The sequence below is a fragment of the Nerophis ophidion genome, linkage group LG14 (assembly GCF_033978795.1).
Source record: "Nerophis ophidion isolate RoL-2023_Sa linkage group LG14, RoL_Noph_v1.0, whole genome shotgun sequence".
Classification (NCBI taxonomy): Eukaryota; Metazoa; Chordata; class Actinopteri; order Syngnathiformes; family Syngnathidae; genus Nerophis; species Nerophis ophidion.
In genome coordinates, this window is record NC_084624.1 from 37,132,351 (window position 1) to 37,149,213 (window position 16,863).

At 37.1% G+C, this 16,863-nt stretch overlaps 1 protein-coding gene across 3 annotated transcripts in view; it reads left to right on the forward strand.

The window, feature by feature from the left end:
• Nucleotides 1-16,863, forward strand: part of cables1 (Cdk5 and Abl enzyme substrate 1) — a 60,665-nt gene that overhangs the window by 41,254 nt on the left and 2,548 nt on the right. For 2 of the 3 annotated variants that reach the window (XM_061920572.1, XM_061920571.1), the window contains 4 exons: nucleotides 5,893-5,970; nucleotides 12,443-12,548; nucleotides 15,317-15,473; nucleotides 15,723-15,826. In XM_061920572.1, coding sequence (XP_061776556.1) covers nucleotides 5,893-5,970; nucleotides 12,443-12,548; nucleotides 15,317-15,473; nucleotides 15,723-15,826 — 445 coding nt within the window. The remainder of the gene's footprint in view (nucleotides 1-5,892; nucleotides 5,971-12,442; nucleotides 12,549-15,316; nucleotides 15,474-15,722; nucleotides 15,827-16,863) is intronic. The other variant, XM_061920573.1, reaches the window with a different exon arrangement.

A 16,863-nucleotide genomic window follows, 5' to 3' on the forward strand; every position in this document is an offset into this window, starting at 1 on the left:
CGATTAACACAACGTGACAACTTGACTGGTTTAGGGGTTTGTATTTATGATTTTTTTTTTTTAACTTTAGAATGGTATATCTTTTGTTTTTTTAATTTAAATGTATTGGATATATGTGTGTGTGTGTGTGTGTCTATATATATATATATATATATATATATATATATATATATATATATATATATATATATATATATATATATATATATATATATATATTCCTTATTATCTGGTGTTATTTAAGAGTTGCAAGTTTCCACTCTGCAGTTTAATTCACTGTCTAATATTCAGTGTGTATTTACATTACACAGCTGATGAGTGAGATAATGTGGGCGGTACGCTCGCTGCTTCGCCTCAGTAACTTGTCGGGTCAAGTGGTGAGATCCGCTTTTTAAGGAAATAGTTTTTGAAGTGTTTATTCATAAAGTCCCTTTTGTCCTATGCATTGGACTTTGGAAAAGCAGTCAGGCAGGATCATGCTGGTTTGTTTGTGTTAGCGCACAGGACACATGGCTTGTGCTGCAGTCGAGTTTTGAAGTTAATTTTTAAAATAACATTTAAAAGAGTAGACAAAGACTTTAAAAGTATTTTTTCACGAAAAAATAGAAAAATATAGTTTCCCACTCTTGTATTTTGTTGTACTGTATTTGTGCTTAGTGGTTAAACTGCGAACATAATTACTAATCATATTATTTGCTCCAAAGTCGAGAACAAAAACAGACAATTATTGCAAATGTCATGCTTAATATTACGGGAAATATACAGTACAGGCCAAAAGTATGGACACACCTTCTCATTTAATGCATTTCTTTATCAATCAATCAATCAATGTTTACTTATATAGCCCTAAATCACTAGTGTCTCAAAGGGCTGCACAAACCACTACGACATCCTCGGTAGGCCCACATAAGGGCAAGGAAAACTCACACCCAGTGGGACATCGGTGACAATAATGACCCAGTGGGACATCGGTGACAATAATGACCCAGTGGGACGTCGGTGACAATAATGACTATGAGAACCTTAGAGAGGAGGAAAGCAATGGATGTCGAGCGGGTCTAACATGATACTGTGAAAGTTCAATCCACAATGGATCCAACACAGTCGCGAGAGTCCAGTCCAAAGCGGATCCAACACAGCAGCGAGAGTCCCGTTCACAGCGGAGCCAGCAGGAAACCATCCCAGGCGGAGGCGGATCAGCAGCGCAGAGATGTCCCCAGCCGATACACAGGCAAGCAGTACATGGCCACCGGATCGGACCGGACCCCCTCCACAGGGTAGAGTGGGACATTTATTCATGACTATTTACATTGTAGATTGTCAGTGAAGGCATCACAACTATGACCCCTGAAGTGAAAACCATTTCAGGTGACTACCTCTTGAAGCTCATCAAGAGAATGCCAGGAGTGTGCAAAGCTGTAATCAGAGCAAAGGGTGGCTGTTTTGAAGAAACTAAAATATAGAACATGTTTTCAGTTATTTCACCTTTTTTTTTTGTTAAGTACATAACTCCACATGTGTTCATTCATAGTTTACAATTCTTCAGTGACAATCTACAATGTAAATAGTCATGAAAATAAAGAAAATGCATTAAATGAGAAGGTGTGTCCAAACTTTTGGCCTCTACTGTATAATTAATTATAATAGTATTATTTTTTGGGTTGGTAATATTTAATTTATGGAATGTCCAAGTAGGATTTATTTTACATTTATATTTTGTGCATCTTTACTCCTAAAAGAGTACAAAAATGATGAATAATTATTGAATGAGAATTTTTGATAAGGATGTTCCCCCCACAAAAATGGGATTTGTTTTCTAACTCTTTAAGCTGTTTTTTCCCCTACAAGTTTGGGACATTTCTTAACTCACAATTTGGAGCGTACTTTGTCACAATCTTTTTTTTAATCCGCAAGAAGAAATATTTTGAAACCAAAATATCGTAGATGTGATTTCAACATTTTAATATAATAATTTAAATGAAATAAATTTTTTATACATTTCTTACAGGGCGGTACTTAGGGCTATCACATTATTTTAGTTTTTTTAAATTAATTTGTTATTTTCATATTTACATTACATTTATTTGAGGGTTTTGTGGCACAATGACATTTTTTTATTTTTTTACATTTAACTTTTTTTTTTTTTTTTTTTTTTTCAAAAAAAGGAAGTCAGTTTTCCACCCCAAAAAAAATGAGGATAAAAAAAAATCTACTTTTTCAAAGTGTGAAGCTTCTCTAGCAGCTGCCGTATATTAAAACCATGATCTTGTTTTTTTTTAAAGGGGAACTGCACTTTTTCGGTAATGTTGTTCATTCACAATCTCAATGTAAGACAAGAACACATTTTTTTTTTTAATGCATTCTAACTCTTAAACGTTAGCAAAAGTCAGCCACAATGGACCCAATGTGATTCGCTCTATTCTGCCTATAAGGCACTCCGAAAATCATCCAAAAACCTCCATCATGGTTTTATGTATACAAACTGTAAGTGTGCTGTACATGTAATATAGTAACATTCATAATAACATGTAATATTTACGCATATTCATTCCATATGCACATCACAACGTTCACTTTTTCCTTCAACAACACTGACTACTACTCAAGCAGACTTCATGAGAGATATACGTGGGGCAAAAAAGTATTTAGTCAGCCACCGATTGTGCAAGTTCTCCCACTTAAAATGATGACAGAGGTCTGTAATTTTCATCATAGGTACACTTCAACTGTGAGAGACAGAATGTGAAAAAGAAATCCAGGAATTCACATTGTAGGAATTTTAAATAATTTATTTGTAAATTATGGCGGAAAATAAGTATTTGGTCAACCATTCAAAGCTCTCACTGATGGAAGGGATTTTGGCTCAAAATCTCACGATACATGGCCCCATTCAATCTTTCCTTAACACAGATCAATCGTCCTGTCCTCTTAGCAGAAAAACAGCCCCAAAGCATGATGTTTCCACCCCCATGCTTCACAGTAGGTGTGGTGTTCTTGGGATGCAACTCAGTATTCTTCTTTCTCCAAACACGACGAGTTGAGTTTATACCAAAAAGTTCTATTTTGGTTTCATCTGACCACATGACATTCTCCCAATCCTCTGCTGTATCTTCCATGTATCCATTTTGGTCTAACACGACGAGTTGAGTTTATGAGGAAGAAGAATACTGAGTTGCATCCCAAGAACACCAGACCTACTGTGAAGCATGGGGGTGGAAACATCATGCTTTGGGGCTGTTTTTCTGCTAAGGGGACAGGACGATTGATCCGTGTTAAGGAAAGAATGAATGGGGCCATGTATCGTGAGATTTTGAGCCAAAACCTCCTTCCATCAGTGAGAGCTTTGAATGGTTGACCAAATACTTATTTTCCACCATAATTTACAAATAAATTATTTAAAATTCCTACAATGTGAATTCATGGATTTTTTTGCACATTCTGTCTCTCACAGTTGAAGTGTACCTATGATGAAAATTACAGACCTCTGTCATCATTTTAAGTGGGAGAATTTGCACAATCGGTGGCTGACTAAATACTTTTTTGCCCCACTGTAATACAATAATCACATACTGTACAATGTCTGCTCTCACTATGATGCTGACTAAAGGGATGTTCATATTTTCAGATGAATTAATCATAATTCACACAAAAAGTTAAAAACAAGGTGGGTGCCAACGAGCGTCTTTCCGTGTCTTTCTCGCCATCTCCGGTCTAAATTGGCTGTCTATGTTGACCAACTTCCGGGTTTATGGCCACACCCTTCTCCTATCCAGGTGAGAAACATGACTTATACAGTATGCGCCTGCCTTGAATTACTGCCGGCTCAAACTCTCTTCGCAAAATAATGAGCGCATGCTTAGTATTACCACCTGGTCAAACTCGTGACGTCACGAGGGACATTTCCCCTGTCATCATTTTCAAAATGGAGGAGGCTGATTTCAATACCGGTAATTTGAAATCGCATAAAGGGGAGAAGATTAAGAGCTATTCAGTAGGATTTAAAGGCCTACTGAAACCCACTACTACCCACCACGCAGTCTGATAGTTTATATATCAATGATGAAATATTAACATTGCAACACATGCCAATACGGCCTTTTTAGTTTACTAAATTACAATTTTAAATTTCCCGGGAGTTTCGTCCTGGAAATGTCGTATAATGATGACGTGTACGCAAGACGTCACGGGTTTTGAGGAAATATGAGCGCTGCACACACACACAGCTAAAAGTCGTCTGCTTTAACGGCATAATTACACAGTATTTTGGACATCTGTGTTGCTGAATCTTTTGCAATTTGTTCAATTAATATTGGAGAAGTCAAAGTAGAAAGATGGAGTTGGGAAGCTTTAGCCTTTAGCCACCCAAACACACGGTGATTCCTTGTTTAAAATTCCTGGAGGTGAAACATTACTATAGATCAGAGCGGAAGACGGAATGTCAACCAGCAGGTTTCGGTGAGAAAATTGTGGTTAGAAAGTCGCTTCTTACCGGAGAAAAGCTGAGCTTGTGCCGTCCATAGCGGCCGTCGACTCCCCTGAGACACTGCGCATCAACACACCCGTGGAGACACAACTCTGACCATCAGGTAATATTTAACTCACTAAGACACTAGCAACACAATAGAAAGATAAGGGATTTCCCAGAATTATCCTAGTAAATGTGTCTAAAAACATCGGAATCCGTCCCAATCATGTTATTTATTTATTTATTTTTTTAATTATATTTATATAGCGCTTTTCTCTAGTGACTCAAAGCACTTTACATAGTGAAACCCAATATCTAAGTTACATTTAAACCAGTGTGGGTGGCACTGGGAGCACGTGGGTAAAGTGTCTTGCCCAAGGACACAACGGCAGTGACTAGGATGGCGGAAGCGGGAATCGAACCTGCAACCCTCAAGTTGCTGGCATGGCCACTCTACCAACCGAGCTATACCGCCCTTTTTACCTTTTTTTTTTCTAGTCCGTCGCTATCAATATCCTCAAACACGAATCTTTCATCCTCGCTCAAATTAACGGGGAAATTGTCGTTTTCTCGGTCCGAATAGCACTTTTTGTTGGAGGCTCCCATTATAATCAATGTGAATATGTGAGGAGCCATCAACATGTGACGTCATCGTCTGCGACTTCCAGTAGAGGCAAGGTTTTTCTCTTCGCACCGAAAGTTGCGAACTTTATCGTGGATGTTCTCTTCTAAATCCTTTCAGCAAAAATATGGCAATATCGTGAAATGATCAAGTATGACACATAGAATGGACCTGCTATCCCCGCTTAAATAAGAAAATCTCATTTCACTAGGCCTTTAAGGTCCAAGCGTACATCACACTCAGATTTTTACTGCTTACCTTTGGTACGTGCCTGAGTGAGAAGAGGTTTGAAAATAATTAGCGCATGCTTACTTTTACCGCATGCCTTTGGTAAGCGCCGGCGTGAGAAGAGGTTTTAAATTAATTAGCGCCCCGGCGGCAATTCAAGGAAATACGGTAATCTAACACAAACTTTTCACCACCTCAGCTGTCCCCCCCAGCTCATGATGTCAAGAAAAGCAACATAAGCTAAAAGGGGGTCCCTACAATAACAGCTTCACTCATACGTGTTTAATATTCAGGTCAGGAGATGTATTGTTGGCACTTTTTGGATGTTTTTAAAAGCGTTTTATGACAGCAATGACGTCACAAATTCCATTAGCTCATGTTTGTCGACTTTACTAGCGTTTATAAATGAGTTTAAAAAAAACATTAAAAAAAGAGGTGTTTGTCTTACATAAGTATTGTGCATGATAGGCAAAATCCCTTTACAGGAAAAAACAAAAAATGCTGAATGAATTCTTTATATTCATTTTTTGATATTTGATTTAAGCGAGCTATTGATTAGCTTGTTCTGTTTTTGTAGGATAGTCCTAATCAGTGGCAGAAGATCCTTCTATAGTGTATTTTCTGTGCTGCCCTATCGAGATTGTAGCCAAGCAGGGTACGTATCCTCCAATCTTTCAGCATGACCGTCTGTGCTCCTCCTCTTCCTCCTCCTCCTCTTCTTCATGGCTTCTTCTCTGTGGATGTGCTCTCCTTTTGACGGGCAAGGTTTTCTTTTTTTTTCACATTTTAACATCTTAAATTAGTCTTCTCTTGCCCTTTTGTAATGAGTCATTACTGTAGCCTACTTGCTTGTTGCTGCTTTAATTGGCTGCTCTTTGTTCCATGCTGGATTTTAGAGGCTTGGCAGAAAATATTAATACAATAATGGCGGTGCTTTGATATGTTATCAATTATATTGGTGGAGTTGTTGTGTGATGTTAGAAGAAAACCGTCACCTCTACATGCTCAGGTATGAAATATTTTTTAAACTTTTTGCATGTTTTTGTGTAATAATTGAATACAAAAATATAAAAAAAATATTAAAAAGCATGTATCTCCAAATGTTGTAGTTTTATTAATTGGCCAATTATTAATAAATACTTTTTTAAATCCAATGAATTAAAATGATAGGCCATTGAACATTTGGAGATAAATGTTTGGACAAAAATACTATTACAATTCATTTTTATTTTTTATTTTATTTGTATTGCATTTGTATTGAACAACAAAGTGCTACAGAGTTAAAAATTAAAGTTTTGAAAAAATGCAGTAAAAAAAAAAGCTAAATGCTTTTTTTATAATGGTGGGTTTTGAGTTATTTTTAAAACACATTTATTATTTATCCAGACTACAGTTGTATGATAATATTTCAAACTACATTTTTATGGTGATATTACAAAAGAAAATGACATTTATTAAATGGTTATGCTCTGCGAGGAGGTGGCTACTTGTCATGGTTGTACCCCGCCTTCCTCCTGAATGCAGCTGGGATAGGCTCCAGCACCCCCCGCCACCCCGAGAGGGACAAGCGGTAGGAAATGGATTGGATGCATGTTAGGGAAAAAAATATTGTTTTTTTTTTACATTTTGATGGTGATATTACAAGAGATTTATTAATGATTTTTTTATGTATGCCTAGTTGGGAGAGGCATGTTTTTATGGGTTAATAATAATATTGTGGGGCTTCACGGTGGCAGAGGGGTTAGTGCGTCTGCCTCACAATACGAAGGTCCTGCAGTCCTAGGTTCAATCCCAGGCTCGGGATCTTTCTGTGTGGAGTTTGCATGTTCTCCCCGTGACTGCGTGGGTTCCCTCCGGGTACTCCGGCCTCTTCCCACCTCCAAAGACATGCACCTGGGGATAGGTCGATTGGCAAGACTCAATTGGCCCTAGTGTGTGAATGTGAGTGTGAATGTTGTCTGTCTATCTGTGTTGGCCCTGCGATGAGGTGGCGACTTTTACAGGGTGTACCCCGCCTTCCGCCCGATTGTAGCGGAGATAGGCGCCAGCGACCCCAAAAGGGAATAAGCGGTAGGAAATGGATGGATGGATGAATAATATAGTGACAGAAAATAAATCACTTGTAATTTGCAGACTGCATTTTTTTTGGTCAATTATTCAGTTAATTCTATTTTTTTTAGATAATATGACATTTTGTGTGTGTGTTTTTTCAATCAGACTGTGTTATTATAGAAATATTACAAGAGAAAACTAAATGTATTTCATTTTTAAGTATGTCTACTTTGCTATGTTTATTATTGGTTAATAATAACTCTGTGGAAAAATATATATTTGCTGCTGCTCACTGCTCCCCTCACCCCCCAGGAAATGATCAAGGATGCTGGGTCAAATGCAGACGATAATTTAGCCATATTTATAGTGTGTGGCAATCATTGGTACTTTAACTTTTAACTTTAATACATTTTTGCACTTGCAAGATCTTTTTGGCACTATTAGAATTACACAACCAACACATGGTTGAAAGTGGAAGAGTAAAAAAGCTTCAGTAGTAAGACCATCTCATGCTTTAGTAAGCATGAGATGGTCTAAACACATAAGGACAGTGTAGTGTTATTGCATGGAAAAACTAGCAGGCAACCTGCAAACAGGGAAATGTTGCACAGATGATAGCAATGTAAAACAACTTGCATAATTCCTGAAAAATTGCGCGCTTTTGCCTTTTTAGTCCGTGCCGACATCGTAGTTGATAAGCTTTTTCTTTTTCACTATCTTCTTATATAACATTCATACTCCGCTGTTGCCATTTTTAAAACAAAGTAGTGTAAAGTTCTTACTTATATTTGGCAGTAAACTCCCCATGAAAACGCTAAAACATACAAGTGAGTTTAGATTATTCACCCAAGGAACTTTAGTTATTTGAGAGTTCAGATCGGAGGGTTTTTCACAGGACTCATTTCTGGCGTTGTTGCACTAGTGAGCCACGGATGAGAAGATACTGCTCCATTAGTGATTTAAGTAAAGTCTCAATGTCATTTAAACTGTTAGCTCCATCTTTTGACACTTCTTCCACTCCCGTCCTTGCACGCTACACGCTGCAACAAAGATGGCGGGGAGAAGACGCTGCCGAAGGTCAGCCACGTAAATAAGGCCGGCCACAAAATGCTACATCCTGAAGAGACGGTCAGAAAGCGACTTTAAGATGATCTGTAAAACATAATCTTTGCAACATTTTGACCAAAGGACCACCATTACATGTTATGTAGACCGCAAGGAAGTGTTTTACATTTACAAATGAAAAAAAGACGACTCCTTTAATGCGCTCTATAATCCAGTGTGCCTTGTATATGAAAAAAAGATTGAAAATAGACCATTCAGTGGAGGTGCGCCTCATAATCCGGTGCGCCCTATGGTCTGGAAAATATGGTAATCATAATGAATAATGACAGGTTATTATTATTATTTAAATTCATATTCCTGCATATTTATACTGATAATTTTCTGCATTTAAAAAATATATTATAAGAAATCACAGCTAATTATTTAGATGGGCCTAGAAGTATTTTAGCCTACTGACGCCAATTACTTCTTTAGCGTACCTACTATATGGAGCCCACATACCACAGTCTGAGAATCATTGTTCTAACAGAAAAAAATATGTTTGGAATTCGCATATTTTTTGAATAAAACCTTTTTTTAAAAATACAGGCATGTTTTTTCATGGTAGTGTTATCAATCAATCAATCAATGTTTATTTATATAGCCCTAAATCACAAGTGTCTCAAAGGGCTGCACAAACCACAACGACATCCTCGGAAGAACCCACATAAGGGCAAGGAAAACTCACACCCAGTGGGACTTCGGTGACAATGATGACTATGAGAACCTTGAAGAGGACCACATATGTGGGCAACCCCCTTCCCCCCCCCACTTACAAGACAACATGTTATTTACTTGCTTTTTTTAATTGATGCTTTCTTTGGAGAAACATGCTTTTCATTGGTTCATGGAAATACAACAGAAAAAAAATATATTCGGGAAATTCATCATTTAGTTTTTGAAATCATGCTACATTTTTATCGCAGTGATTTCAGACTTCACATTCATTGGATGTCAAATATGATTGTGAAATTATCTAAGCGGGTCAACAGGTGGAGCATTAATAAGCACGTTGGGACTGCTGGTTGCTGCCTATTGACACTCATTTACCCTTAAAAACTGCAATAAAGTTAAACTCCTCTCTTTTAACGATTGTTAGTGTGTGAGAATGATGTAGTGAACTTCCACAACCACAAGAATGACCAGTTTTCTTCTGCTAGAAGGTTCTAATAATGTGCAATCTCAAAATAACTGTTTGAAATCGTGACAAAGTAGCTTGGATGCAGACTTGTTTGAGGAATTTGTTTTATTTTGATGACCTTTTCTATGACTTTTTGTGAGCATGCAGCATGGACCAAGCAGTCTTGCAAAGCGGCATGTTACTAAGCAACCTTCTCCTCCCTCGCTCTTGGCTGCCTTTTTTTGTGGTCAAATTGACTGGAATGCTTGATAAAATGTGATGTCTGCTTCTATACCGCTTTATCGAACATATAAAGCACGTTTTATTCCAACAGCATCCTCACGTGTCATCAAAGCAGAAGGAGAGTCATGTGAGGTCACGCCGAGTCTTCTATTAATCTTATTTCTTAGCGCCAGGCGAGGCTGAAAGAGGATAGATAAAAACTTCAGTAATTTTCATTTACTGTAAATGGTGCACTATTTATTCTGTGCATCCTCTCCTATAGTCACCTTCTCAACTCTGATCTCCACCAGAAATGAAAAAAATATTCTGTGTGTAGTTTGGGACTAAAGGCTATGCAGTAAAACATTTAAGTAAGGACTTGATTGGAAAGCTTTTGTGACGTTTAACATGCTAAAACATGTAACAAACAAAAACATGTTTGCTGGGTTGAACATGTAGATTAGTGTCATAGTCTATATTAAGATGTATATGCCACTTTAAATTTCACTAGACGCGTATGAAATATACTTTTAAAGAAATTTTTAGTCCTATTAGAAGCAACTGAAATATATCGAACCAAAGTCCAGTCTGCTGGGTTGAAATGGGGTTTTTTTTATATTCCACTATGTTTACGAGTTTACATTTCACGAAAGCTTCTAAAACATAAGTTTGAAGATCTTTCAGGGCATATTTTGTGGATTTCATTTAAATATTCCAAACCAAAATGTCATCTGGTGGGTTGAATATGTTGGGTATTTTATTCTGCTACAGTATAATGTATTTACTTGTTTAAAGTTTACAAAAGCTTCAAAAATACTTGACGGGTTTTCACAATGTACTATAAATCAAATACTCCAATCAAAAATGTTACCTGTTATCTACTAGGTTTGTACGGTATACCGGTATTAGTATAGTACCTCAATACTAATGAATCATATTCGGTACTATACCGCTTCTAAAAAGTATCCAAAGGAAGTATAAGTGATTGTTGCCGTGCGGGTTCAATGGACCACCCAGGAAGGACATAGCTTTTGAGCAGGTTTGACTTCTTTATTTTGCAATAAATCTTTGTCTCAGGATGGATCGCTCTTTAGCTTTCCTTTCTACTGCTCGCTCACGGTCTGCTCTTTCAGCCGCCCTCGTCCTTGTCTATGGCTCGCTCTCTGTTGCTCTTTGATCGCTGCTGCGGACTCAACTCCTTCTGCCCCGATCTCTCCTCCTTGTCCCCCATTGTACAGTGTGAGGAGATAAGTCAATTGTGTCCCGATGTACGAGCCACGCACCTGATCTGGCTCGTAGCGTCGCTCCCGGCACGCCCCGCCTCTCCGCTCGGTCATTGTCTCCGCCTCCTCTCCACCATCTTGGGCTGGGCTCCAGCGTGCTCTACCGCTTTGTCGGACCGTCGGCTCCGCCTCTCCACAGTGATTATTAAATTTTAACAGAAGTGTAGCAAGAACATGTGAAAATAGAAATTAAGCAGATATTCACAGTAAATGAACAAGTAGATTAATAATTAATTTCCTAACACTTATCCTTAATATTTTTAATGCAGTAACAATATGTTACTGCATATGTCAGCTGACTAAATTAGGAGCCTTTGTTTGCTTACTTACTAATAAAAGACAAGTTGTCTTGTATGTTCACAATTTTGATTAAGGACACAATTGCAATAAGAAACACATTTTTTGTTAAAATAAAGACAATAATGAGATTTTTGACTGTCCCGTTTATTTAGAAAAGTACCTAAAAGGCACGAAATACATTTTGTTACCGATACCAACATCTTGGTATCGGGACAACACTACTATTTACTATGTTTACCATCTTAGATTTCACAAAAAGCTTGTAATATATACTTTCAAAGAGCTTTTGTAAGATTTCAGAACATAACAAAAATATTTCAAATCAAAAATCCATCTGCTGGGATGAATATGTAAAATATTTCAATATATTATTTTTTTATATTATGCTGTATTTTAAATATTTTAGAAGCTTTTTGTGAAATATAAACTGCTTTTTTAACATAATACATAACATAATTAAAATATTGTCTGCTATTTTAAATATGTAGATTACTTTTATATTATTTTATATTTACCATATTGGGTTTCATAAAAAGCTTCCAAATTAGATTTTCAAAGAGTGCTGTTGGCAGAGTGACTTGTAGGTCAGAGCAAAGTCGGCAACACATTTTTGCCCAAATATTTGTCATTCCTGCGTGTTTTAACACTGCTCTGTGTCGTTTACTGTTCACAATTCAGTTTAAGTGTTAAACCGTACCAGAGTTCACTTTCCGAGACCCTACTCTCAAGTGGACTTGGGCCACTTGTTTGATTCACATCAAGGTTTGGATAATGCCGTTTACGCTTGACTAAATGAACCGCACTAGTAGAGCAAACGCAGCACTTTTCATTTTAACTGAACTAATCATGACAAGTGAACGCAGCATAAAGTCTATTTTTCATCCAACATGGTAGCATGTCTGCATTGGTGTGTTCAAGGACCTCACTGACTCTTTCCTTCTTGGGCCCAGCGTTTCATTTCCCATTGCCATATGGCGTTTTAGTCGCTGGCCAAAAAAAAAAAGATTGTTTGCAAAGTTCTAAAAGGTTCTCGTTTTCGTCGACAGGGATGTAAAGATGGAGGCAGGGCGCCAGCGCCACCCGTCGGGAGGCGTCAGTGCCAAAGAGATGGTGATTGGACTGGAGGGAGTGGAGCTTGGGGCTGATGGAAAGGTGGGAGTTTGCAAACATTATAAACTACCTCCAGCAATACATGTCATCTTTTACTATTGCAGTCCTTTGATTAATAATGTCATCATAATTATTTTTTTATGTGATGCTATTGTAATAAAATTAAAATATAAATCGCAACTATGAATTTGCTAAATTATGGAAATAAATCATATTGAAATAGAAATAAACACACGTCAATTATTCTTTAACTTAAAAAAATATTGTAAACCATATATATATTGTTAATACCATAAATTATAATAAAAATATATACACTTACATATATAATTCAATTAAATGTTAGAAGAGTCAATTAAAATAAAATAATTACATAAATGAATGATAAAATGTATTACAAACTAAAAACTAACTTACAATTGTATATATTAATATTAAGGATATTATTCTATTAAGATATAACAACCAGAATTATTGTGATGTAATCCGAAAACTGTTGTTATATTTCCCCCGAATATTATATATTTAGTGTATATTATTTATAAATTGTAACATATTATTCTAAATATTAAAGATAAACTGCACTTGTTTTGGAATTGTGTCCATCATTTACAATCCTTATGTGAGACGAGAATATGTTTTCTTTTCTGGATTCAAAATCATAAATAAACACCACCAAGAGTCAGCAAACAATGGAGCCAATGGGAGTCGCTGTATTCTGTCTATTACGCGCTCTAAAAAACATCAAAACCTTCATAGTTTAATATACACGCTGTAAGTCTATTTGTAATGTAGTAATAGTCACATTAATAACATGTAATATTTACATATTTTGATCATTTTAAGCAAACAGTGGCATATTCATTTTATAGATTCATCACAATGTTTGCTATTTCCTTCAACACCAACTACTACTAATCATGGCAGGCTTAATGAGAGCCAGAAATTACTATTTTGGGATAATCCAGAACCTTGTATTTTTGAGCCTGAATATACAGAGGGTGAGCTACACATTTTAGAAGCTGTTTTAGAAGCGGATCCAGCAAGTAGTACTATTGCAACATGCTAAGCAAGAAATACAAACTACGAACATAATAGAACAATCACTTACTGTACAATATCTGCTCTCATGGGGACACAACTAATGGGATGTTTATATTTTACCGTTTTAATGAACAATTAATCATAATCCTTACACCGGTTAAAAAAAAAAATAGGCACAGACAAGGTTCATTTAATGTGTTTTCTCGCCATCTCTGGTTATAAATTGAATTTCAAAATGTACCAACTTCTCGGTTTATGGTCGCAACCTTCTACTATACAAGTGAAAGGCCTGTGTTAAAATCTAGAATTAACTTTTACCAAATCAGAGGCAATAGGTAGCAGGTCACAGGCTCTGTATGTCAATAGCTGTATAAGCTAGTAACCTCATTATAATCGCTAAAAGTAGTTATTCGGCGTTAGCACTTTTAATAGCAATATCACTAATACTTGGTCAAAACGCATGTCACAACATGTAAATGGAGTATTGTTGGTGGTCTTTGGATCTTTCTAGAGGGCTTTATAGGTGCAATAGATGACTCCCATTCGCTTCATTGTTAACCACCTCGTACTTGTCATATATTACAAATACAAAAATGCAAACGTGTTCTTGTCCTACATAAGGATTGTAAATGATGGGTAAAATTACAGAAAATAAGTGTAGTTCCCTTTTAACACTAATAATATATTAAAATTTATACTACAAAAAATATAATGTTTTATTACCGCTTCCCTGGCCTGATCATGGTAGAGGAGTTTGCGCGTACCATGGTCCAAGGAGGTATGTTGTCCAAGGCATCTATGCCCCCTGGTAGGGTCTCCCGTGACAAATAGGTCCGAGGTGAGGAATCAGGCAAAGAGCAGCTCAAAGACTTTTATGAATAGACATAGTCAAGGACTGAGGATGCCGGTCACCGGGAATTCTCTATTCAGGCTGCTGTCCCCCTCTTTGGATAAGCAGAAGAAGATAGATGGATGTTTTAATTATATAATTTGAACATTCATTATAAAAGATTATAATCAACAATATAACAAGATATATAAATACAAATAAATATAAAATATTCTGTGGTTAAAAAGTTGACATGCATTTGAAAATGTTTTTGCAGCTTTAAGTTTTATTATCTGATTCAAATAAACCAAAATAGGTAAAAAGTGGTTTGTCTACATCAGTGGTCCCCAACCACCGGGCCTACCGAAGCAAAATATTTTTTTTTATTTTTATTAAATCAACCTAAAAAACACAAGATACACTTACAATGAGTGCACCATCCCAAAAAAAACTCCCTTTTTCATGACAAAAAAAAAAAAAAGAATCCCCCCCGCCGGGCCGCGGGACAAATTATCAAGCGTTGGCTGGTCCGCAGCTACAAAAAGGTTGGGGACCACTGTTCTATATGGCTAAAATAGGTCAATAAAACATTAAAGTTAAAGTACCAATGATTGTCACACACACACTAGGTGTGGTGAAATTTGTCCTCTGCATTTGACTCATCACCTCCTGGGAAGTGAGGGGAGCAGTGCGCAGCAGCGGTGCCGTGCCCGGGAATCATTTATGGTGATTTAACCCCAAATTCCAACCTTTGATGCTGAGTGCCAAGCAGGGAGGCAATGGGTCCCTTTTTTTTATAGTCTTTGGTATGACTCGGCCAGGGTTTGAACTCCCAACCTACCGATCTCAGGGCGGACACTCTAATCACAAATTGTTAAGTAGGTAAAACATGAGAAACATGAGATAAAAGTGAGTGTGTGCGCACGTGTGTTTACAGACGGTGTCCTACACTCAGTTCTTGTACCCCACCAACGTGCTGGGCGGGCGCAGGAACACCATTGACTCCACCTCGTCCTTCTCTCAGTTTCGTAACGCCAGCCATCGCAGCCTCAGCCTGGCCCGCGCCAACAGCAACCAGAGCAGCTTGGACACCGGTTGGTTGTCTTTTTGTCATATTTTATTTTATTTTTTTTCCATTTGTAGTCCCCATCTGCCTCAACATAATACATGTCATAGATCACATACAATAACGTGACATGAAGGAATGGGACAACTAACAGCTCCCACATTTGTAGCTGACTGGTAGTTGCCAGAGCTTCAGGCTTGATTTTAAAAAAGTGTAGCAAAGCCTGAAGCCTTAAAAGCAGTTAAATTGTTTAATCACTTTTTATTGTTGGTCTTAGGAAACGATCTGAGCGACTTCCGCGAGTACGACCCTAATCTTCTAGATGACCCCCAGTGGCCTTGCGGGAAACACAAGAGAGTGCTCATCTTTCCTTCATACATGGTGAGTCAGTGAAGGCAACACAAACAAAAAAAAGAATGTGAGACAAACGTCTCTTTCTTGAACTCGTCTGTTGTTTTGCTGCTGATACAATATGTGAAGATACAAAGTTATTTTGGGCGTTAGCAAACCTCCTGCATTTTACCGCCATGACGACAACATGGGGATCTTAAAATCCCCCTCTCGTGTGTGTTTATACAGAAAACTTGAACGACCCAAGGACAGCGCTTAGACCAATCCAATGTACAGTATTAAACAAATAGAAATTGTAAAACGCAGAAATTCACACATAACTGGGTTAACAGTGCGGCCATGACACTTGTCTACTATTTAGCTTGTTAGCGTTATTTGTCACAAGCAAACAATAGAATAGTGAAAACAGTGTTACTGAAGGAACTACTCAACCATTTTCTGGCAAATGTTGATACAAAATCTAAGGTATTTGTAAGTCAACATATCCATGCTCTGCTAACTTTATGACCATTTTCTTTTGTCTTGAAAAAAACATAATATTGTAATGCAGTTTATTGTATTTTTTAATTAAAATACGAGTTGCAGGCGGTAAACGACACACGTGCTGCATTTCAGACCCGTTGTAGCTGTTTTGGACCAGACTTACTACCACCTTCCAGACACGTATTTGAACACTGTGTCAAGGCCAGGCCATGTTTTGTCTTTTCCGCCAAGTACAAAAGGCTGACGTGCAACAACAATGGTCATTGTGCCAACAGTTGCGGTGGGAACGTTACATTCCTCACATTTTTTGTCTTACTACTTGGCGACTGAAAGTTCAAGTGGAAGCAGGAGGTGCTCTTTATTTTTGCACTATCGTTTTTTTAAACACTTTTAGCATTAGTTTGTGACATAACGTGTTATACACAAGCAATATAACCATTTCATAATCAATTTATACATTTCCTGGCTTTTTAGTTGTATAATTACATTTCGTTTGTATTTATTTAAATACATCAAATACAAATACAATTGAATGCATACATTTTGTTTATTTTAATTATGTATTTTTTGTATGTAATTGTATT